Raw genomic sequence first — 23,415 nt, 5'->3', positions numbered from 1 at the left:
TACACATGTAAAACTTTGTTCTGTATTTGGATTTTATTTACATGCATATGAAACGGAATACATTTGTGTGTGCATTGAAAAACACAAGTGTGGATCCGGAAATACAAGTTTGAATCCTTTTGCGGATCATGAAATACAAGTGTGAATCCTTCTGTGCGCATGTGTGTATTATGAGACTGTACTGAGCCCATAAACGGCTGTGTTGTTTTTCTGGGGCTCTCCGCTCTCATTGAAGATGACGTCACGGCTCCGCCTACACTGCGTTACTATAGTAACTGCCCCAGTTCCTAAACTGTAATGGAAGCGCGGTATTAAAGTGAGTCGGGCCTAATAAGGCCTAACCAAACCGAGCGAGGCCGAGCGAGGCCTGCAGTAGAAACGCGCCATAAGTGTCTTTTGTTTCCACAAAGGCTACACTTAGGCCTACACACAATGTTAACCGTACAAATTCCCCATTCGCTGCCCCAGCTGTAGCTCCTGTAAAGGAGGTGGCTAGTGGGCATGCGCAGAGGGATGAACCGCAGGGAGTGTTATCTAAAGGAGAGCTCTATGCAGGTACAGGGACATTATGGCCGGCGTATTGCTGTCAGAGAACACACTACGCCTAGAGCAAAGACTCCAATGCAGTTTACCCGTAGTGGTAAAGGCTGCATTATGGCGGAGCCCGCACTCACACAAGAGCGCGTGGCGGTGCGTTCAGGGAGCTTAGTAAAACACACTACGCCTATAAAGACTCCGATTAATGCTGTTTACCGTAGTGGTGAGAACAGCATTAGGGTGAAGCGCGCGCTCACACAAGAGCCCGCGGCGGTGCGTTCAGGGTCCTCAGTAAATAATCGGCCCTTTCTGTGTCAACCCTCCATGGGCAAATCTTCCCTTCGCGGGGAGTTTTTGGGGCGTAACGGGTCACCAGAGAGTATCACAGCTTCATAGCTGCGGCCCCACGGCTGAGGGCCTGTCCATTAACACAATGTTCTGGGGAATGGAAACTCAGCTGTGTGCTAACAAGGTGGAGGGACAGGAGGACGCTGAAACGGGGCTATTCACTCCAGTTTTGCAGCGTCCCACTGTACCACATGTCTATACACTCTGTACCACTGTATCACATGGACCACTGTCTTGTGGGTGTCCCAAACCCACCTCTTTTTATGGGCATGCGAGAGGTAAATCTGTCCTCCCAGGAGGAGATGTGTTTCCTCTAAGCAGAGATTCAGGCTCTGGTGCAGAAACAGGCTGTGTCTGTTGTGCACCTTCAGCACAGAGAAAAGGGTCTTTATTCCATGTACTTCCTGGTTCTCAGGAGGACAGGGGAATTCAGACCTATTCTAGATCTCCGCGGCCTGAATCGCCACATTTCCTGCAGGAAATTCCGCATGTTAACTATGAAACAGTTACTGGGGCTTGTGCAGCCAGGCGATTGGTTCACCACCATCGACCTGAAAGACACGTACTTTCATGTAGAAATTGCTCCAGAGCACAGAACGTGTCTGCGTTTTGCCTTCCAGGGGATAGCCTACGAGTCAACAGGCTGCCGTTCGGCTATTCCGTATCCCCATGCACATTCAGCAAATGTGTGGCCACAGCGCTTCAACCGCTGCGCGCCACGGCATGAGAGTTTTCTTGTACTAGACGACCTCATAGTCATGGCTGGGTCCCGGGAACAGGCAATGTTTTGCACAGCACAATTGATCACATACCTAACCAAATTAGGCTTTGCGATCAATTGAAAAAAGAGCACCCCCATACCTCACCAACAGGCGTTGTAGTTGGGAGTGGTGCTCGATGCAGGAGTGGTGCTCGATGCAGGCGTGCTACGCGCCACCCTGTCAGAGAGCAGAAGTGCGTCCCTTCTCCGGGCGGTTCACAGGCTGCGACAGGGGGCGACAGTGACAGCTTTAACTGTCATGCAGACTTTGAGTCTCATGGCGGCTGCTCACATTGTGGTCCCGCTGGGGTTACTGCATATGCGCCGCCTGCAGAGGTGGTTCTTCAGCCTGCGTTTGGATCCCAAGAGGCACAAACGGCAGCTGGTGACCATCCCCCCCTCAGTGGAGGGCAACCTCCGGTTTTGGGGGTCCCCGGATCACCTCCGGAGGGGGTCTCCACTGGGACGGATGACCTCCTACATCACAGTGTTCACGGACGCATCCAGAATAGAATGGGGAGGGACCTGCCTGAAGAGGGCTATAGGTGGGCGCTGGGCTCTAACAGAGTTTCGACACAGCAACCTCCTAGAGCTACGGGCGGTAGTTTTAGTCCTCCAGCATTTCATGCCCCTAATTCAAGGGAGACATGTAATGGTCAGGAGCGACAACAGCACCACAGTGGCTTATATCAACAGGCAGGGCGGAGTCCGCTCCGCCGCCTTGTTGACCACAGCGGAGAGGCTGTGGTTATGGGCATCAGAGGCGGTGTTAGCCCTGAGAGCCCTCCATATCCCGGGACTGGAGAACAGGGGCGGCCCCCTGCCAGGCGAATGGACGCTTCACCCGGAGGTGGTGAAGCAGATCTGGGCCCAGTTCGGGAGAGCGGAAGTGGACCTGTTCGCCATGCCGGCGCAACAACCACTGTGCCCTGTGGTTCTCCATGGCCCTGAGCAACGACCCGCCCTTGGGGGTGGACGTGTTTGCGCACGAGCCATGGCCAAGGAAGCTGCTATACGCCTTTCCACCGCTGCGTCTCATTCTCCCTCTCCTGGGGAGAGTGAGGCGACACGTAAACTCTTCAAAAATCACCAGTGGGCTCACTGCTGATGTATCTACTGTCGTAGAACAAAACGTGATTTATCTCTTAAATTTGTGTCAACCACAGACCTTATTTCGAGCTATTTTCCAAAACCCTATGGAGAAAATACATTGCTTTTTTGACGAAGGAACCGGAAGTGCTAAAAATGCTAACTTACTTCCGGGTTTTAGGACGCGTCACTGCGGTTCTCTATGGAGAGAGAAAGGTTAGGCTTGTTTGAGACACATTGCAGCTCGCCTCGAAAGTAGACGAGAGTAGCCGATCGCAGCCGGGGGAGGTGTCAAAAAGCTCGTCTTAAGTCGGACAGCTCGGACTCGGAGTCGGCTTGACTGGCTGGGTTTGCAATGGCGGAAATTGCGTTGGCGTTTTTCGTTGCAGATGAAGTGGATGCAATAGAAATCCCACATGTATTGTATGGAGAATGACATGATGATCCGCACACATGAAGGTTCATGAGCATGAATTGAACAGACCTGCTGCTGTGTTAATTCTTTAGCTGCCACTTTAAGCTTTATGATGTGTACAAAATGGATGTAATTTGATTTAATCTTGCCATTTTAAATGATGTATTCAATAAATAAGGTTAAACCAAATCATTACATTACAATAGATTTTATTTTAATGATTTGGTTTAACTTTATTCTTATTGCACATATTACAGGTACTGAGACAACAAAATGCAGTTTAGCTGGTGCAACAAGCAGTGAAGTGGAAAGTAATGTACACAATCTACAGAATAACATATAGAATGAATTGAATGATGAATAAACAGTGGGGTATGAATACACTAGATATCAGCCTGTGAGCAGTATGAACAGTGTGTATGAATATGCTAAGATATATAAAGTATGAAAACGGTAAGCAGTATAGTATAAAATATATAGATATTAATTTCATGATGATAAACATTGTGGAACAATGATGAAAAATGGGAATGGATGTGGCGACGTAAAACTGACACAAAACAACAACAAACTTTTGCCAGCCAATTGGAGAGTTTAATCAGCAGCACGTGGTAATAACCACCAATGAGCGCTCAGCTCGAGATACCAGCGAGTCGTTTCCCATCAAGCATTTCGCTTCCGCAGCTCGTGGAGAGCAACTGCGCCAACTCGCCTTGCCTCGATCTCAAGACTGCGGGCGTCTTTGTCCCGCGAGATTTCAAAGTCTCATGTGGGCGAGCCTCCAGAGCAAGTCGGACAAAATGACTAACCATCATGCAACGCACTAGCAAGACGTTGATCGCAACTGCGCAGGTCTGCGCAGGTCTTGCTTGTCTCAAACAAGCCTACTATCTTTTGATCCCGTTTGAATTGTGCCACGATTGACACATATGATGTTTGTCAATTTAAAAGAATATTTTGCAAGTCAAAAAAATTAAAATGTGTCGTAAAACTGTGAAGTTACACATTTTTTTGTGTGAAACCGCTGAGTGAACTACAGGTCTCTTGGTCTCGCACAATACGCGTCACCATCACAAAGACGGCCGTCACGTTAGCAAATTTCACCTGTTTCTTTCAGAATGAGGCGAAAAGTATAAAATGAGGTGAAAATCACTACAAGTCTGGGCATGTTGAGAGCTGTACATACACGAAAGGGGAGTTAGTCGGTTCTGTAAGAGCAGCGGGACCGGTTTACAAGGTTTCGGTGAGTAATATGAGTGCAATGTGTAACGTTAATGTCAGCTAGCTAACATTAGCTAACAAGGTACACTAACGTGTTTTGTTTTAGTCACTAGTTTTCTCCTTAAGAACTTCGTGGTCTCTGTGTATGCTGTGGATAACATTAGTGTTCACAAGAACAAGGTACACTCCCGTGTTTTGTTTTAGTTGCTCTTCAGATTGAAGCGGCCAGTTTTATATCGACTATACAGTATATTCTATACTGTATGTGTGATCTCCTTTTACATCTCGTTGTGTCATTTGAGTTTATTTGCTGTGTGTAGATTCAAGGATTTTGGTGACATGAACATGACCATCGCGGAGGCAGTCCAGTTACCATCCTTCTGTCTCCGTGAGGAGGGTGGGTCATATATCACCCATACTGGCACCAGGTCCAAGGGCAGCTGCACATCACAGACCGGAGTATCTGCTACTTTGTTGTGTGGACCACGAAGGAGGCGATCATCATCCTCATCCCCAAAGACCCTGCATGGCATGGAAATCTCCTCCTCCTGGAACAATTCTACACCCAGCATATGCTCCCTGTGTTGGCCAGTAGAGAGGAGGACATTTAAATAAACATACTCTTAACACCCTCAGACTCTGCGTTGTGTTCCGTATGTGTGATGGGTGTTATGCAGAGGGGAGGAAAACAGGACACAGCAGATTGGGATTGTGGTGGAGACGCTGAGCAGTTATTTCATTGTTGCATGTAATTATTATTATACTGCGTGCTTCTTTGTTATTCCATCTTTTGCTTTAACATGGATCTGTATGTAACTCTATATTTACTTGTTATCTACCACACTTCCTTCTACATCATACACCATCATTATACATGATGGTGTATATAGGATATATATATTTGTATACATTACATATCTGTAAATTGTATAATTTAATTTTTCGTATTTGGGATTGTTGGAAACATCTTTTTGATCTCTGTCTATAAACACAAACTGAGTAAGATTGACAATAAAGTTGACTTTGAAAAATATATATATTCTTTATGAAAATAGTTGACTGTTGGCGAAATGAATCCAAATTAAATGTTGGACTGAACTACAACTACGCCTTTAAATCTCGACAGACTGTTTTTCAGTGGGATGGCAAGTTCCTATCTTTAAACATGTATTAGTTTTTTCTCAGAACAGATTTGATTTTCTGAAGTTAATTTAACTTTGCCGACCATGTAAGGTCATTATTAAAAAGGTACAATCAATTTGTTTAGGGTTGAATAAAATAATGAAAAACATTCATTTGGATAATTTACTGACAGAATAAGAAACTCAATGATGCTCTACTCACCTGTTCCTTTTTATAAAGTGAAACGATAGATTTTTAGTAAACTTAAAAACAACCTTCTCCAAAAGCTATCAAGGAATATACCGAATACTTATTTTAGAACTTTATTACATATTATTTGTATATAGTTTGAATGATCCATAATTGACAGAAGCTTGTGTTTACACTGACCTGTTACTCATATATTAATGTCTTTGTAACTTCAGTAAACCACTACATCACTAATTTCTTTCATTCATCACGGTTCAGTAAACTAAGTGATACATGAACCAGTTTAATCATTATAATAACGTAGGATTGCAACTCTTTGAAACTGTAGGTGGCTCTTAAAAGAGCCGTTGTGTTTGGGTGTGCTGGTCTCAGGTCAGTTTAAGCCCTCTCTCCGCGGATGCGGCGGGCCAGCTGGATGTCCTTGGGCATGATAGTGACCCTCTTTGCTTGGTTCATCTTACTGGGGGCAGCTACATGGATGTCGGTGCAGTCCACAGTCATTGTGCAGTTGAAGGCAGAATGGATGAAGGCAGAATGAATGTATTATTGACTCCGAATGAAGCACAACTTCATGTCATACAATACATTGACTTTATTTGTAATTGTGTAAAAACATATGAGCATAATGATTAGCAAGCAGGACCTGCAGGAACAGAGCACGGTGATGGATGGAGCTGGGAAGAGAGAAGAATAAAGAAAACATATCAACTTCATTTTCGGATATTAAAAATTCAATTTCAAAACAAGTTGCCGCTCCTACAGTTTTCTAGTGTGTAAAGATGATTTCACTTGACCTATGCACAATATCACACTCAATACATGTGTGTCTCTGGGGGGTGCATTGTGCCTTTGATGTATATAAATAATATACCATAACCAAATACTATTACGTACAGTGGAAATCAGGTTGCCAGAGCAGGTCAGTCCAGTGTGCATGTTCCTCAGGGTCTCAGCAGTTACAGGTGAGGGAAAGGAAATAAAAGAGAAAAAGGTCAGTAACAACACTTTAAAGTAACAACACTTTGAATAATTATCCCTTCTAATAATTTTCTCTCAGTAATCACTCAACTACTGTCTTTCCAACAAACAGATTGACTCACCCTTACTGTCATCACAATGAAACACGTCCAGAAGAATCTGTCATGCAAAGCTCCCTGCCTGCCTTCGACTCTCCCTGACTGCTTCCATAGCACCCGGTGGATGGCGCAGTAGGCTACTCTTCAAATGTTTCACGAAATACTTACCATCATGACTACTCTTACTCTTACTTCATGTAATAAAATAATAACTTCATGGTAAGGCTACTAAAAATGACAAGGCTAAGTAATGTAATGCTAACTAACGTGCTCGCTACTCGTCGCTACTAGCTAGGTAGCTAACTTGACTATATGTTCCATGCACAACATGTGTATTACCTGATATGTCTAATCCAGCGACTCCTGGTCCTTTCATCAGACGGCAATCGATAGAACGAGCAAGTGGTTTGATCACTTATGTGATTACAACCTGGTACAAAGCACACATGCATCTTGTAAAAGTGAATTTATTTTTAGAAATCTCTTATTTATTGGAGGGAATAAATCAGTTATGAGATCTTCTTCTTCTTCTTCTTCTTCTTCTTCTTCTTCTTCTTCTTCTTCTTCTTCTTCTTCTTCTTCTTCTTCTTCTTCTTCTTCTTCTTCTTCTTCTTCTTCTTCTTCTTCTTCTTCTTCTTCTTCTTCTTCTTCTTCTTCTTCTTCTTCTTCGCTTTAATTACGAGTCGCAACCACTTGGAGAATTATCCCCTGTGACATCACTTACGCGAGCCAGAATGGGATTTGGGATTTGTAGTCTTTGTAGTCGCGTATTTTCCATAGTCTTATATTTCAACAGTTTTACGACAAAATGTGACTTTTTTGACATGGAATTTAAGATTACTTTAAGATTGACAAACATCATATGTGTAGTTCGTGGCACAATTCAAACGGGATCAAAAGATACGTGTTCTCTCTCCATTGAATTCAATGTACATTTTTCGCTTCCGGGGTCCCATGGGCCGGAAGTAGATGGGCGTGACTTCGCCTCTCTATATAGAGGCTTCTCAATACTCAAATTTCCCCTCCTCGACTCCCCTCCTCGACTCCCCTCCTCGAGACTTAGTCCCGCCCACAGGAGATGCGAGCGGAGGACCGAGGAGGGGAACCGAGGAGAGAGGAGGGGAAGCAGCAGACGTTTAAAGAAATGAGAACTCCTCTCCTCTGAGCGGTCATATTAAAGCGACGTCCGTTCATTATTACGTGGCAACAGCTGCATCAGCTGTCGAGTGTTTTGTCATATTTTATAATCTCTGTTAGATCAGCTGAACATTGTTCCCCCACATATTTACCTTGAATTAATTGAGAGTGCGGTATAATGAGACAATAACAGGCTACAGATGCGGACACACACACACAAATATATTTATATAAATATATGCAATTTAAAGTATGAGAGCACTCTCATAATAACGTAACACAATCAGAGACTGGATATATCCCCCCCCTCTCTCTGGTCGCTGAAATGGGGAATTGAAATTACGGGCCAAAAGTTGTATTTGCAAGTATTAAAAGTAAGCAGAGGACACCAAACCAACTAAGACCTGTCTGTCCGCCGCATCTGCGCACACACTGTACCACACACACACCTACACACTGTACAGGACACACCTACACACTGTACCACACACACACACACACACACACACACACACACACACACACACACACACACACACACACACACACACACACACACACACACACACACACACACACACACACACACACACACACACACACACACACACACACACACACACACACATAGTGCTGCGTACCTGGACTCACATTCAGGTTCAGGTCCGGACTCAAGTCCAGAGGTTCAGGTTCAGGTCCGGACTTATAAGTCCGGACCTGAACCCATGTCTTGTGTCAAGTTGTGTGAGTAACTAAAGTGAACTTATTGTGAGCTAATTATCAATTTAAATTAACAATAATCAACAATAATCAACTCAAATTCAAACTCATCAGGTTTATTGCGCTCCCATCTAACTTGTATCTACATTTCTCTACAAAGTACAAATGTAAAAAAACACTTTTTGCCACTTAGTCTACAAATGACTTATGACAGCAACTACAGTGAACTACTACAAAGTTCAAACATGTATTTCATTTACCAAACTAAAGTAACCAAACAGTCCCTGAGCTGACTGAGCCTAAATCCCTAAAGCTTTGCTGAAAGGTAGAGTAGACTATACGCATTACACTGTTACACACCTACTATACAGTATAGGCTACACTGTAGTGACTGTACAGTCAGAGTGTACTGTACTGTCTTTACTACAACTCTACATGTGTACATTATACAGTACATACTACATACATAGTGATGTACATACTGTTAGAAATTAAAATCAATGTTGATATGGCGTAATTTTGAATTAAATACACTATTTAATTTAAATCAGTTTTATTCTGAAAAAACCGGAAGTTCACTAACTATTAACTTAATACTTTTATTCTGAAAATTATTCACTTCCGGTTAGCATTAGCATGTGGCGAAATGCTACGTTTTCAAACCGTGAATCGAAGGTGAAATGACATGTGATGTTGTACACTGAGCACACTGGGATTAGCACTCATTTGTTAACGCTGAATAACGTTTATCAGGGAATGTTTAAATAACCACAGACACCAGAATATACGTAAGTGCTAGTTTTTTTGCGAGTCCAAGTACCGGTTCCTGACGTTCCGGTTTTAACCGGACTTGAACCGAAACTTTTTACAAGTCCAGTACCGGTTCCGCTGGCCGGTACGCAGCACTACACACACACACACACACACACACACACACACACACACACACACACACACACACACACACTGTACCACACACACCTACAGCTCCTAAAGCATAATCAGGCTACAGCCGTTGTGTATTTTATTATGTGAAGCACTAAATGGTTTTAGAAAAATATCGACTCTTTGTTTGTATATATCTACTAAACTAAAGCAAATAAAGAGAGTAGGTCTGTTATACTGAGTGATATTTATTTTACACACTGCTCTGCTTTCTGCAGGGCCTCACAGCTGTTCTCACTGTAAACATCGCGTTGCGATGAGAGCAGTTTCTAAAATAATATCCAGGGGATGCATGCAGAGCTGTCATTGGCTGAGATAAGTCCGGCCGTGCGTCACGCCTCCACCGTTCCCGGAAATGCATCCGCGGAGGAGCCGTGGAGGAACCATCCGTGTATCCTCGGTTATAGCTCCTCCAGAGAGCCTCCTCGACGCTCGATCCTCGGTCCTCGGTGTGCATTTAGAGAAATGAGACGTCCTTCAAAATGGCGCGTTGAAATTCATTTCCGGGTCACTACCGGAGGACCGAGGAGTCGAGGAGTCGAGGAGGGGAAATTTGAGTATTGAGAAGCCTCTCATGTCTCGTCTGACAGGGGTGTAGTTCTGACGGAGAGCACCAGAACGTCACTCCGGCACTTCCAGAAATTGCAGTACCCATAAGGAGCCGTACACATGCCGCAGTTTTTGCGTGGCTGTGTCTTTAGTTGAAAGCCCAGTGGCGATCTGTTCATCTGTCATACTGATCATACAGTCAATAACTTTGTTGTTATTAGCATCTGGTTAGCTAGCTATGCTAACGAATATAAGAAGCTTTTTCTCCAACCAGTGAGGTAAAGGCATCTTTATATGATCATTATAGTTATAAAAAAATGAGAGAATAAAGTAAACAGGTATAAAATACTATATGACAGTAAAAGAAAGTTGTTATTAATAATCAAGAACACAGTTTGAAAGAGGAGTGATTTGTAAAATATCCATAAAGAAAAATAAATCTGCTTCAACTTTTAAAAAAAAATCTTCCCGGGGGAGCATGCCCCCCCTAGAGGAGGTTAGCTCCCCCCCCCACACTTAAATCATGTCCACATGGATAGGAAACTAAATACTTTTGCACACATCTTGTGTCCATATATTTCTGTTTTGGTGGTCATGCCACAACCGTGCACGTGCATGCATGCGTGCGCGAGTCATGGTAAAATATCTGGATTAAAAGGTTGTTTTTTCTTTGCACAGCATGAAAGAAAGGCGAAATGAATCTGTGATTTTAGTATTTTTAAGCAGAGGTCAATAACTTGTATATGGCCCTCGGAGGATATTGTAAAAATTGAAATGGCCCTTGAGAGGAAAAAGGTTCCCCACCCCTGCTTTAGGTGATAGTAGGCTGATTTAGTAACTGTTTTAATGTGACTGTTGAAACTCAGGTCAGAGTCCATGACTACACCTAGATTTCTGGCTTTATCTGTTGTTTTGAACATTGCATACGTTCTGACTTTGCTCCAAAAACCATTATCTCAGTTTTATCTTTGTTTAATTGGAGAAAGTTCTGACACATCCAGTCATTGATTTGTTCAATGCACTTACTCAGTGTTTGAATTTGAGCATAGTCTCCTGGTGAAATTGTTACGTAGATTTGTGTGTCATATGCATAGCTATGGTAACTTATGTTGTTGTTTTTCATTATCTGAGCCAGTGGTAGCATGTAGATGTAGAAGGAGAATGTGGGGCAGCAGCTGCTGACCAGAAAAGCCGGTCAGGGGCAGTAGGGTGGAATGTTGTTGTTGGACGACAGTGCACGTATATATCGGGGCTCCACCCACTGTACCCATAGAGTCCAGTAGAGGTCGGAGCCTGTGAGAGATATAACGTTGGGTTACGTATTGTAACCCTTGTTGTATTAGCACAGGCGGAGCCCTCTACTCAGGGCACTGTCTGTCCTATTCCGCTCGCTGAAGAGAGGTGTAGGATGATGTCAGGAGGCGAGGCCTCCTTTTATACGGTGTGATGCGCGCGCATTCAGGTAGGCCCGCCCAAGGCCGGCTACGTCTATAGAAGTCTCAGTGGGAGAATGCTCGCAGGGTAAGGTAGTACCCATAGAGTCCAGTAGAGGGCTCCGCCTGTGCTAATATACAAGGGTTACAATACGTATCCCAACGTTTTGTCAACTTCTTTGTAGTTTAGTTAGTGAGGGTTTTTTTGTTTGAGTTTTGGTTTCGAAGGGTAGATGTAGAGATAGGCCTGGTTTTGTTATGCTTGTTTATTTTGTTTGGCACAATCCTTTGACTCCTCCTCCTCCTCACCAACAGAGTGTTCCAGTTATATGTCTGTTCGGTTCTGGGTTTACACAAAATAAACCTTTTGTCAACTGTTACGCTGACTCCCTCATTTGTATTGGTTGTATGTTATTGTCTCCAGGTCCCCTAGACCTTAGTGGGGACGTAACACTCAGTCACAAATCTGACACACTAACATCTCAATCTCTTTGCATTGGCAACTTCCCCTCTCGCTGCTCCTGCTCCCCTCCCACCCACTATAGTATAAGTCATCACTGCTTCAGCGAATAAATCCTGGTCTTATCTGAACAGTCTTGTTGAATTCAAATGTTTACTCTTGATCTCTCTTCAGTCTGCAGCAGAGCTATGTACAACTTACCCAGTGTCGCTATCAGCACTGCAAGGAAAAAGGTGACACACAAAAAGGTGACACACGTGCGCACGCACACACAAAGACTGAAGACAATAACCACAATATATTCCTTTTCTTTTTATTCTTCTCTCTGTTTGGAAATTGCAGGGTCAATATTTTCATTAATCACATTACTTGACATGATGCACCAAAATTTACTCTATCTGTTTACAGGAATACACTGAATAGAACACAAGGTTTCACAATGGATACACGACTGACATTTTGCCCATTGCACTTACAACAGTGAATGACATTTTCCAGATTTTTTGTTTCATTTTTTTTCACTGCATCCCTTTACCCTCATCACCTTGCAGATCATATCCATTTAATCGAAGACCTCCTGATGCCTTTCAAAGGCATTCTGCTCTGCAAATGCTGAGGAGGGTCCTTTTTCTTGTTCTACAAACACAATATGTATAGAAACTATACACAGACTGAATATGTTTCTGAACACACGTTTTGTTCCACTGTTGTAAACAGTCAATACAAGTCAGCCACATACACTATGCTTATGCAATAATAATCATTATTATCATTAGTTTCATCATCATCCTCATTATTGTGGTAATAAATATTCTTTTTATACACAAAAGTTGGCAGCAAATACGGCATGGGGATGCACATGACAGCCGTACTCAGAACTCAAAAGCTGTACAGAAGAATGATTTTGTATTTACAGTAAGAATGTGTGTCAGTCAATCAGACGGCTGCACTAAAGGCTGTTTTGTCTCGTGCACCTAATATCTGCCAGATAGCATTTCCACCTCTTGCTTTGATTTAGATCTTACACTGTTCAGTTGGAGGCACTGTTATGTAACCTCCATATTTCTGCATTTCATTGAGCAACTAATGCTTCCAGTCAGGCTTGTGCTTTCAAAATGACATGCCCTGATTGGTGAGTGACTGGCTGAACATTTTACTCATCAATATTCTCTACGTTGGCCTGTGAAAGTCAAGGTTCGTTAGGCAAACCTTGGTGTAATCATGCCTTACCTTTTTTTAATTCAGGTACACTTCCAAGAATATAAGATCTAATCATGCACCTTTCCAATGGCTTGGCTGCTGAGTGATTTAATCAACAATGAAATATCCATTAGAAGCATTCCATTCACCCCACAGATTATACTGACACCCAATATGTACATTGACAATTATTAATGAGAAGTGCTGGCCATCTGTATCACAGTTTTATAGCAGCACAGACAGTCACTGCAAGCCAAACACTGAGGAGCCCATGTCAGCCAAAACACACAAAAACTGAATGAGGGCTTACAAACAGCCAGACAAAGCCAAGCAAACCCATGCTTCAAAGCAACATGATGGTGGACATTCAAAACCGACAGTCTACACAGTTTACCCTTTGGCAACAAGTCCCCTGTGTGGGGAATGAGGGGTCAAAACATGCCACGAAAATAAAAACAATTCTAGTTCAAAATTCAAATTCATACAGACAAGTTGTTAAGTAAAAACATTTTCATGACCATTTTTTCTTTCTTTTTTTTGACTATTTTTGTTCATACTTTTGTTGTTTTCTTGTGAATAGAGTAATGATAATAAACTGCTTTAGGCAGAATCACTTCCAGGTTCAAAATGAGTCATTGCATAGAACATTTGAATTGATAATTGCTTTCATCCTCTCTATTATCTGTATGCGTGTGCGTGTTTGTGTGTGTGTGTGTGTGTGTGTGTGTGTGTGTGTGTGTGTGTGTGTGTGTGTGTGTGTGTGTGTGTGTGTGTGTGTGTGTGTGTCATTCTGTGTGTCTGCTGTTTGTTTGCAGAAATAGAGGCAGTGGGCCCAGCTAGTTAGTGAGATCACCTTGTTGGTGAATTGGTAACCTCTTTATTAAGCAGGATATTAGCAGGTCTATTTGGTGGAGAACACAATTAACCTTGGCTCTTAAGTGTAACTATGGTGCAAAGTGTGTGATGTGCAAAGTGTCTGTGCATATATGTTTGCAAGAGATAGAGAGAGTGTCTGTGTGAGTGTGTTCGTACCTGCCTGCATGCTCTTATGCGTCTGCACCACATAACATGCACCTGTGGACATGGTACTGTGGTTGTAAACCCTTTGACAAATTGTATTACGGCTATTTATCGACAGAAGTGTTTGATATTTCCCATCACTAATTCAAACAACATTTACACAATTGTGCTATATACCATTTTCTGCATGCTATTGCTTTTAAAATCAACAAGCAAATTATTTGATGCAAGAAAACAGCTTAAAACCAACAAAAAGTGAAAAATATAAAGTTTTACCAAAGAAAAACACAGAACAAAAAATTCACTGGAGAGTGATTCCATAAATACACAAAAAAATTACATAATTAGAACTCTTATTTGTTTTATGTACATACAATAGTATACAGTTGTGTAAAAAGAAATGCATGATGACATGGACATTTTAAAACATATGAGGTATACAAGTAAAAAAATGTACTGAATAAGGCTCTTCCATTCAGTGAATATCAGGCAAATATTAAAAGAAACTAAAAGATGAGACAAATCAATAAAAAAGATAAAGTCCCATCTGGGGCTTTATCCTTTTCATAGTCAGCCCCGGATAATTATAGTTGGCTCTGGTGCTGACTATAAAGATGGCTTTGCGATGGCTAATTAAAAGCCGTGGCCACTCTCTCGTTTGGTCCTCTCATCTGTGTGAATCTCACACTTGTGGGCACACTGGTAGTACTTCCTTCCCTAAAAACCTACAGCTGATGACTAGTGGCATCTCTCAGGTGTTGAAAACGTATTGATATGGACTTCTTTTTTTCTTTTTTCAAATCTTTGTGTGTGCATTCTCATGTCCACATTTACACAATGCATTCTGTAGACATCAAAACAAGAGGAGGAGAAATAAAAACACATTCAAAGAAAGGGTCAAATTCCCTATACTGGAATGTACTGCAGAGATCCGAGAAACCAAGCATTCAAGAATTGTAGTGGAGTCATTAAGTTGGTTGTCATTGCCGTGATACACCTCGTCTACTCCAGGTATGTGGTGTCATTGTTGTGGGTTAAGATCGGTATCTTTGATACGAGGAAAACCTATGAAAATGTGTTTTTTTCACTTTGTTTTGCATGAAGAGGCTGTGAAGAAGTCAATAAAAAAATCATATATCCTTGCCAGATGTGTACTCCTCAGACATGAGTGGTGTTCCATCAACATTCCCGTGGAGGGCGCTGTGGGGCTTCCTTTATTGAACGTTTTTTTAGAGCCATGCACGACCAAATACGCTGAATCTCTCCCATGATATCCAGGTGCCTCAGTTAACGGGCCTTTCACTGTCACAGAAATCCCAGGAGACTTTCTCTAAGAGAAGAGAGGGGGAAGCAGACCACGAGTCCCCCTTCCCCCTCTCTTCTCCATATCCTCATTATTGACTGTTCTCGTCATCCTGAAATAAAAACAGTGAATATGCGAAGGTTAGCAAACATTAATTAATTTCACAATACAACATTCTTCAGACCTGATGGACACACACAATCATGCTGCAAAGTAGACTCAACCAATATAAATCAAAGAAATATAAATATATATATTAAAAAAATCTGCATGTTTTGGACTTGCTCACTACACAGTGTAACACAACTTTCATAGACCACCACAACCTTCTTTAATGTTTAGGTTACAGCTCTGCAGGCCTACTCTTGATTACTTCCTGTGACGTTCCAGCCAATCACAGCCTGGCTGGTATTGGCACTGGCAGTAATCCACAGGGCTGAGCAGGCTGGCCTCCTGCTCAAAGAAGCACTGAGTCGGGTTTATCTCCACACTACCCTACTAAATCCTGAGACTGGCCAAAAACAGATGAATTGATACAGCTACTGTGTGTCGACATAGCGGCTGATTGATAGACCTTCACAAGAATGAGCAAAACCTTCATCACATTGCGTGCTTGGACAGGCACTACATAAAGTGCATGGAAAACTGTTTTATTTTGCTGCTGTAGTTCTGCTTCATTGAGCAGAATTAGTCCGTAAGCTTATTCTACCATCTAAAGAGTGATGCTTACCATGAGTCAGTGAGTGTGTGTGTGTGTGTGTGTGTGTGTGTGTGTGTGTGTGTGTGTGTGTGTGTGTGTGTGTGTGTGTGTGTGTGTGTGTGTGTGTGTGTGTGTGTGTGTGTGTGTGTGTGTGTGTGTGTGTGTGTGTGTGTGTGTGTGTGTGTGTGTGTGTGTGTCATTCTGTGTGTCTGCATGTGTTCTTGTTCCTGTGAGTCTTTGCGTGTGTGACATGAAAGCAAAGCCACAGTTAGCCTTCTCAGGCTAATTAGCCTAGTGTGCTTGGCCCAGATTATTAGGTGTGTGTGGAGTCAGAAGGTAAACCATACTAGTGCCGACCTCTCTTTTTCTTGGCTTTGGCCTCTGACCTCTGTACCAGAAAGTTAAAGTGGACTGTTACTTTAGTAACCTGACCTGACAATAATAGAAAACGCTGAAACAAACAAAAGAAAAAAACAATAACACAACCAAATCCAATCAACCCATAATTCAGCAAGACAAACACAGATACATGAGCACACACACACGAACACACACAGATGAATGTGAACAGCTTTTAGTTACCATTGGTCCAATGAGGCATCAGACGTCTCCTCAATCATCGTTCTTTCAGCCCTCTTCAGCCCTCTGCTCATGTTTTGAAACACCGTGCTGACAAAGCGATCACCCTTATTTAATTCACTTCAATCGTGTGCCCATGTCTGGGGAATTCAGTGCTGACAAGGCATCTTTTGATTCCAGCTCTGTTCAGTCATTTGGGGTAAGGGAAAGGTACAGCGGATCAGTCAGAATATACACTTACAGAATTTAATCAGTCATCACTTTGTTTGAGTCTTCTCATTATGCAATTACACACTATGCTAATCTATGTAAAGATCCAGCTGATTAAACACTTAATCAATAAATCAAAGTGTGACAGTAATCTGTGTTTTTTTCGCAGTTTGGAGTCACTCTGTAATAAATGACTCGAAAACTAATGGGGTAAAACGCAAAATATCAGCAGTGATCAACAGTTTACCAAGTTCCCGCATTACTGCTTTTGTTTTACACAACAAAAGTGTCATAAAAGTGAATAAACACATCATTGCATTTTTAACTAGTTTTGTACAACGACACTTGTTTAGGGAAGCATGTGACACTATATTTATCATAAAAACATAGTTAAAAAGAAAAGGTACAATTTCAGAAGGATACACAGTTAATGAGTTACTCACTGATGCTGGATGTCTCTTTCTCTGTTGCCTCTGTATGGTGAAATGTATGTAATGCAGTTTCATAGGTTTTCAAGTACAAAGTTACCAATCCATCTCATCGTAACTCTGTAACTTGAAAAAAACACAGTTAATTCAAAATAAACAAGTGAATCAATAAACACATTTCCCAAACATCCAAATGTATTGCAAGGAAGCATTTAAAACATGTCTATTGATAATAGGAAGGCTGCTAACTATCTTGAAATCAATCCATGCTGCTAGATTGAAGGTTTAAAAAACTTAAAGAGTTTGAGATGCTGATGCATGTAACAAAAGAAAGTTCAGTTCACTTACCCTCCTCTCCTAAGTTCACCACAATGAAGTGAACTTTTTCCCAAAGCCAGACAAAGCTACAACAATGACAAAGAGGAGGCACATGTCAGAAGACAGTCTGACCCAAACAGTGATATATCAATTAAGGAATTCTGGTATTCTAACTTTTACTCTATTAATGAACTTATTTAAAACAACTGCAAAAACATTAACATTAACATACGCTGGACCCAAAGAAATACATGTACTTCAGTTTCTGAAATATTTATTTATTGATTACTGTACCATCTCCCAGTTTTCCAGCCTGCTCTGCTGCCCCTCCTTGCAGGATTTTAGTAAGAACGTTGTCCCCTTCAGCAGGAGCCGGTCCTGCTGCAGCATTGCCTATGACTACGGGTTTGCTTCCAATTCCAACAGGGGCTTTGGAGCCTACAAACAACAAGGAATAAAGCATCAGATAAGTCGGCATTTGCCTTTGGTCCTTGTTAGGTTTATAGTCATGGTGGATCTTAGACTAACCAATGCCTGTAAGAGGAGGTGTAGCAATTTTGGTAGGCTGAGGTGGTGGGCCTCCTGTTGTAGGTTTAATTCCTGTGGCTGCTGCTGCAGGTGTGGCATCAATCTTTGCCTGTGAACAGAATAGAGACAAATATGGAGTTATGGGCAAAGTTTCATTTGATATTATAGCATATCCCTACATTCTTAAAAAAGTTTTTCAATGCATACAAAGCAAACAAGGTCAACTCACCGCTGTGGTGGCCGGCTGCCCTGCTGCAGACCCTGTTCCTGGCTGTCGTCCCTGCGGTGGGGCTTGGCCGGGTTTGGGCTGCTGCTGTGCCGGTCCAGCCCCTGTGGTTACTGTTGTAGGCTGGCTGCTCTGAGGGGTCTGGCTGTGCTGCAGGGGTTGTTGCTGCTGCTGCTGCTGCTGCTGCTGCTGCTGCTGCTGCTGCTGCTGCTGCTGCTGCTGCTGCTGCTGCTGTTGCTGTTGCTGTTGCTGCTGTTGTTGAGCACTCTGCTGATGCTGCGGCTGGGCCTGCTGGTTTCCTTCGAGAGGTTCGGAGCCTGGATGTCTCCCAGACTGGCCTTGACCACCTGGTCGCTGCTGCCCAGCATGGCCCTGAGAGGGCTGCTGCTGCGGCTGCTGCGGTTGCTGCAGCTGCTGCTGCGGCTGCTGCGGCTGCTGAGGCTGCTGCTGAGGCAGCTGCTGCGGCTGCGGCTGCTGCTGCGGCTGCTGCTGCTGCTGCGGCTGCTGCGGCTGCTGCGGCTGCTGCGGCTGCTGCTGCTGCTGCTGTGTTTTAGGCCCTGCTGCAGAAGGCTCCTGCCTTCTGGAGGATGTGCGGTCTCCTGGGGGTCTTTGACTCCTTCCCCCAGTGCCATGGTGATGGCTGGAGGCTGGGTCACGTGAAAAGTCGCCTGAGTTTCGTGGGCTTCCCTGGGCAGAACGGGAGTCTGGGCCACTCCTTCTTTGTGCAGACGAAGAGCCTCTGCCATCGGGGCGGATGGATGGGTCTTTGGGGTGGGCCCTGGAAGAACGGGACGACCGGGGATCCTCTGAGGAGTGGCGAGAAGAACTGTGTCTGCCGGAACTGCCGCTGTGTTGGCGGTGATCCCGTGGTGTTGTGGAAGAGGGGTGGCGTTGTTGGTTGTACTCATCCTGGGGACAGTATTCCTCTGGAGGTTCATCATAATCATGATAGGTGTGTTTACCACGCCTGCCTGTGGATGAGTGACTTCCACCTCCATGATGTCTTGAGCGATCAGAACGGGCCTCCCGTGGCTTCTCAAACCAATCAGTCTCCTCTTGGCCCAAATGATAGGCTTTTAAAACCAAAACAAACATAATCAGTCAATTGTTTCACAGTTGAGAGGGGTTTTGAGAGAGATTTCATGCAGATGAAGCCATGCAAATATAACTGGGAAAACATGCTCAATATCCCAGAGCCATGCACAGTTTTCAAAGAGAAGGAATAAAAAAAAAAAAAAAAACATGTCAAACTTGACAAAAATGATGTGTGCAAAACAGAAACATAAAACAGGCATTTTTGGCTTAATTCATCAAAGGGAACATTCCGTAAAAAAATTACAAGACAAACAAAGTCACTCTTCTTATAAATCCACACTTGGCATGCAGTTCCTTTTCAGCAAACGTTAAAGGTGGATAGCACAAAAATTCAGCACCAGTTACCTTCACTGTCAGAAACAGCACAGTGCATGTCATCTACGAGGTAAGGGTCATCTGGTTTATAGACATGACTCCTAGGCAGGTCCTTCTTATGATGGTCCTGCACATCTGGAAGGGAATGGCTGGAGCCATACTGGTTCCTCACATCATGGGCTTCAGGGACGTCAGTGCCTCTTCCAATGCCCACAGGCTGACCAACAGGACTAAGTGGACTCTCCTCTTCTGAATTCTGGCTGCGCATGGGAGGCCTTCCGCTTCGGCTGGTTCGCTGAGACCGCTCCATGGCATCCCTCTCGTACGATTTACTTCTGTGGCCAGTGGCATCTCTGGAGGAAATCTTATCCATGCCATATCCAGTAGACCTGGACCTACCAGAGCTGTACATGCGGTCCTCCTCCTCAAGACCCTCACGACTGGTGCCGTAATATTTCTGCTGGTCGTATGCATTCTTCTTCATACCGTAGGTGACATCGTCCTGAGGCTTCTTGGATCTGGACACAACCGTACAGCTGCCTCCTGTTGACGTTGTCATTGTGTAAGAGGCAAGGTCTGATTCCACATCCCTTGCTTCCTCAATAGGGGAGAATTTTGAAATCTTCTGCTCCATTCCCTGCTTCCTGTGCTTACTACGTTTAGAAGATACAACTGCAGGGGCGAGATTCTTGGGTGTGACTTTGTGGCTACTAGAGCTGCTCCGTGATGGGTGTTTATAATCATCATAGTAATTGGAAGAGCCACCACTTACTGTGGTGCTTGGGCGACTGTCCACTGTACTCTGGTACCCTGCTGTTCCTGTAGGCCTACCATAAGCGTCCACAGGCTCATCCTCTGGTCTACCATAGGCACTCCCACGTGCAGGGCCATTCTCACTGCGATACCGCACACCGGCATTATGGCCTAGAGCATCAGTAGGTTGGCCAGTGCCGTCTTTTGTCAACTCACTGATGTCATCGATCATAACATAGTTCCTGGGAATGTTCTGCTCCAGGTTAGAGGTGTAGACTCCATCTGAAGCATAAGCAGAGGTGGGGCTGTCCACAGAGTGTGTCAGCCCAGGCTCCGGGGGGCGGTACTGTCCATATGCATTGCTGTAGACTGAGCCATAGTTAGTATCTGGAGCTGATGTGGCCACTGACACTGATGGGTTGCTGATGACTTCATAGTTGGTCGGAAGTTTTTGCTCAAGGTCAGCCAAAGAGGTTTGCCGAGGTCTTTGATGGACTGTAAGGATATCTGCCTGAGGTTGGTAGGAGAGTATGGGTTGGTAGGAACTATGGCTGGGGTAAGGAAGGCTCTGGTTGGGGTAAGGAAGGCTCTGGCTGGGTATAGGCTGACCGGGAGGGTGGAAGCCCTGGTGACCATGCTGCTGCATGCCAAGGTCTGCCGGGTAGGAGGTCTGAGCATACATGCGATTGGAGTAGGTTCCCTGGTTCTGGTAGCCTGGGCCTGGTGGGGGATGGGGCTGGAACGTTCCTGGCTGAGGTGCAGAGGATGAAGGGTACTGAGGAGGCTGGAAACCTATCTGTTGGTAAGCAGAGCTTGGCTGCTGTATTGATGGTTGACTTTGAGGGTATGGATAAGATGAGGTTGAGGGATACTGGGAGGTTGGATTGAGGTCATTGGTAAACTGGCTCAATGGTGCAGTGCTGGGCCTTGTCAACAGACCATTACCATCAAAGGTTCCTGTTGCAGCTACCATCCTGAGGTTATTGAGCTCACTGTCCGACATGTAGTCCCGCGCATCACCCATACACCTCAAGTAAGCCAGCTCCCTCCTCTCCCTGTCCTTCACCATGGTCTCCTTCCGCTGGTGGATCCCTAGTTCCAAGTAACGTAGCTTGGCGTCAATCTCTTTCTCTTCTTCCTCCAGTTCAGCCTGCTGCTTACGAAGCTTTGATGACTCTTGTTCCACAGCTTTCAGTTCACTCAGCAGGCCAGCCTTGGTGACTCCCTGGGCAGGTCTCGGTAGGACCCTCTGGGGCATGCCAGGGGAGCTGTACATTTGTGCTGGAGTAACAATGGGGAGCGGAGACTCATCTGGAGGGGGGCTGGGGAGAGTCCTCTTTATTTTCCTCATCAGAGAGTTCTGCTGCTGCTGCAGGGAGGCCATCTGCTTGGAGAAGCAGAGACACATCAGCAAACACTGAGCTATAAACAGAATGTGTTTATGTAGATTAGACTAATTACTGTACACTGGGTACTCAGAAAGGGTCTGCACATTTCCTATTCCTTAAGAAGATCTATCCAGCCTTATATTTTGTCAGATCACTCGATTAATTCATCAATCTTAGCTCCTCCAGTAATTCAACTCACATCATTTGATGATAAAAAATGGATTAAAATGTTGTTACAAATAAAGCCAAAGTGACATTGTAATATAATTCCTAATTAACATTTTTAAGTAAAATGTGTTTTGGAAGAGATCAATGTCGTCAAGAAATCATTATTACTATTATTATGATTATGATTATTACATTATATAATAATTTGTGGGATAATTTAAGCATGTTACTTCTGATGAATTTTACATAAAAAGATATTTATGTAGAATTTGTGAATATAAGAATGATTCTTAATCAAAATGAAACAAAAAAATAAATAAAAGCAATGTCAACATAATGGCATGAAACAATAAGGTATAATGAAGCCATTGCATTTGATTCGATGGATTTAATTGTAATGTAATTCGCCAAAAATCCTCTTTTGATCAAATAACAACAGTATCTGGTCTTTTTCACATTGCACAGTGCCCGCGTGTAAGAACAGTCAAACATATAAACTACAATTGAATACACATCTGTGCAAGTCTAATACTTACAAAGTAGTTGTGTTGGGTAGATCCATGGTGATTTATCCACAAGAGTACCGTTTGTGAAAAATAACACTAAAGATTAGACACAGTGAAACTGTGTAAAATGCCTGAAATCTGATTTCTATGTTGGCTTCTCTGACTAGTTTTGGTCTAAGTGCAGAGCAATGTCAATTTACTTTGACCAGCTGCTAACAATCAGGAAGACAGCAAAGCAGCACCAGGATTCCTCCACAATGTATGTCCCCCTGGCAACTCTTAAGGGTTTGCCAGATATAGAAGACATGATGGAAAGAGAGTGTGTGTGTGAGAGAGAGAGGCAGAAAGAGAGCAAGAGGAATAAGACTGAGAGAAAGAGAGTAAAGAGAAAGAGAGGAAGAGAGAGAAAATAGACTAAAATAGTAGAATGAGGGAAAATAAGGGTGGAGATACAGCAGAAAGGGAAGATAGGAAGAGCTTTTCTGCCACGGCCAGCTGCTCTCATGAGAACATTCTGTCACCTTCTTGATGCCAGATCCTGTGTGATCATCTATGTCCACACACATCTCATTTTTAGCAAGCAATACCTTAAACTTTAGTAAACCTTTAGGACTGTAGATAAAGAATACAATTAATTATATTTAAAGAAAAAGAGA

At 43.5% G+C, this 23,415-nt stretch overlaps 1 protein-coding gene and 1 long non-coding RNA gene across 5 annotated transcripts in view; both read right to left on the bottom strand.

Annotated features, from left to right (window-relative positions):
* Nucleotides 1-6,114: 6,114 nt before the first annotated feature.
* On the bottom strand, nt 6,115-7,094 carry LOC139433861 (uncharacterized). The gene is made up of 3 exons (XR_011643266.1): nt 6,597-7,094; nt 6,346-6,376; nt 6,115-6,172 (listed from the first exon to the last, which is right to left on the bottom strand). It is a non-coding gene; the product is annotated as an uncharacterized lncRNA (long non-coding RNA).
* Nucleotides 7,095-12,329: 5,235 nt separating this feature from the next.
* Nucleotides 12,330-23,415, bottom strand: part of bsnb (bassoon (presynaptic cytomatrix protein) b) — a 64,605-nt gene continuing 53,519 nt past the window's right edge. For 3 of the 4 annotated variants that reach the window (XM_034083043.1, XM_034083047.2, XM_034083046.1), the window contains 8 exons: nt 19,975-22,081; nt 18,538-19,607; nt 18,309-18,417; nt 18,075-18,218; nt 17,811-17,866; nt 17,478-17,582; nt 16,828-17,006; nt 12,330-15,657 (listed from right to left, as the gene is read on the bottom strand). In XM_034083043.1, coding sequence (XP_033938934.1) covers nt 17,826-17,866; nt 18,075-18,218; nt 18,309-18,417; nt 18,538-19,607; nt 19,975-22,081 — 3,471 coding nt within the window. In that variant the 3' untranslated portion in view covers nt 12,330-15,657; nt 16,828-17,006; nt 17,478-17,582; nt 17,811-17,825. Of the gene's footprint in view, nt 15,658-16,827; nt 17,007-17,477; nt 17,589-17,810; nt 17,867-18,074; nt 18,219-18,308; nt 18,418-18,537; nt 19,608-19,974; nt 22,082-23,415 lie in introns of all 4 variants that reach the window. The other variant, XM_034083045.1, reaches the window with a different exon arrangement.

The sequence above is a fragment of the Pseudochaenichthys georgianus genome, chromosome 5 (genome assembly GCF_902827115.2).
Source record: "Pseudochaenichthys georgianus chromosome 5, fPseGeo1.2, whole genome shotgun sequence".
Classification (NCBI taxonomy): domain Eukaryota; kingdom Metazoa; phylum Chordata; class Actinopteri; order Perciformes; family Channichthyidae; genus Pseudochaenichthys; species Pseudochaenichthys georgianus.
This window is presented reverse-complemented; position numbering and strand designations above follow the sequence as displayed.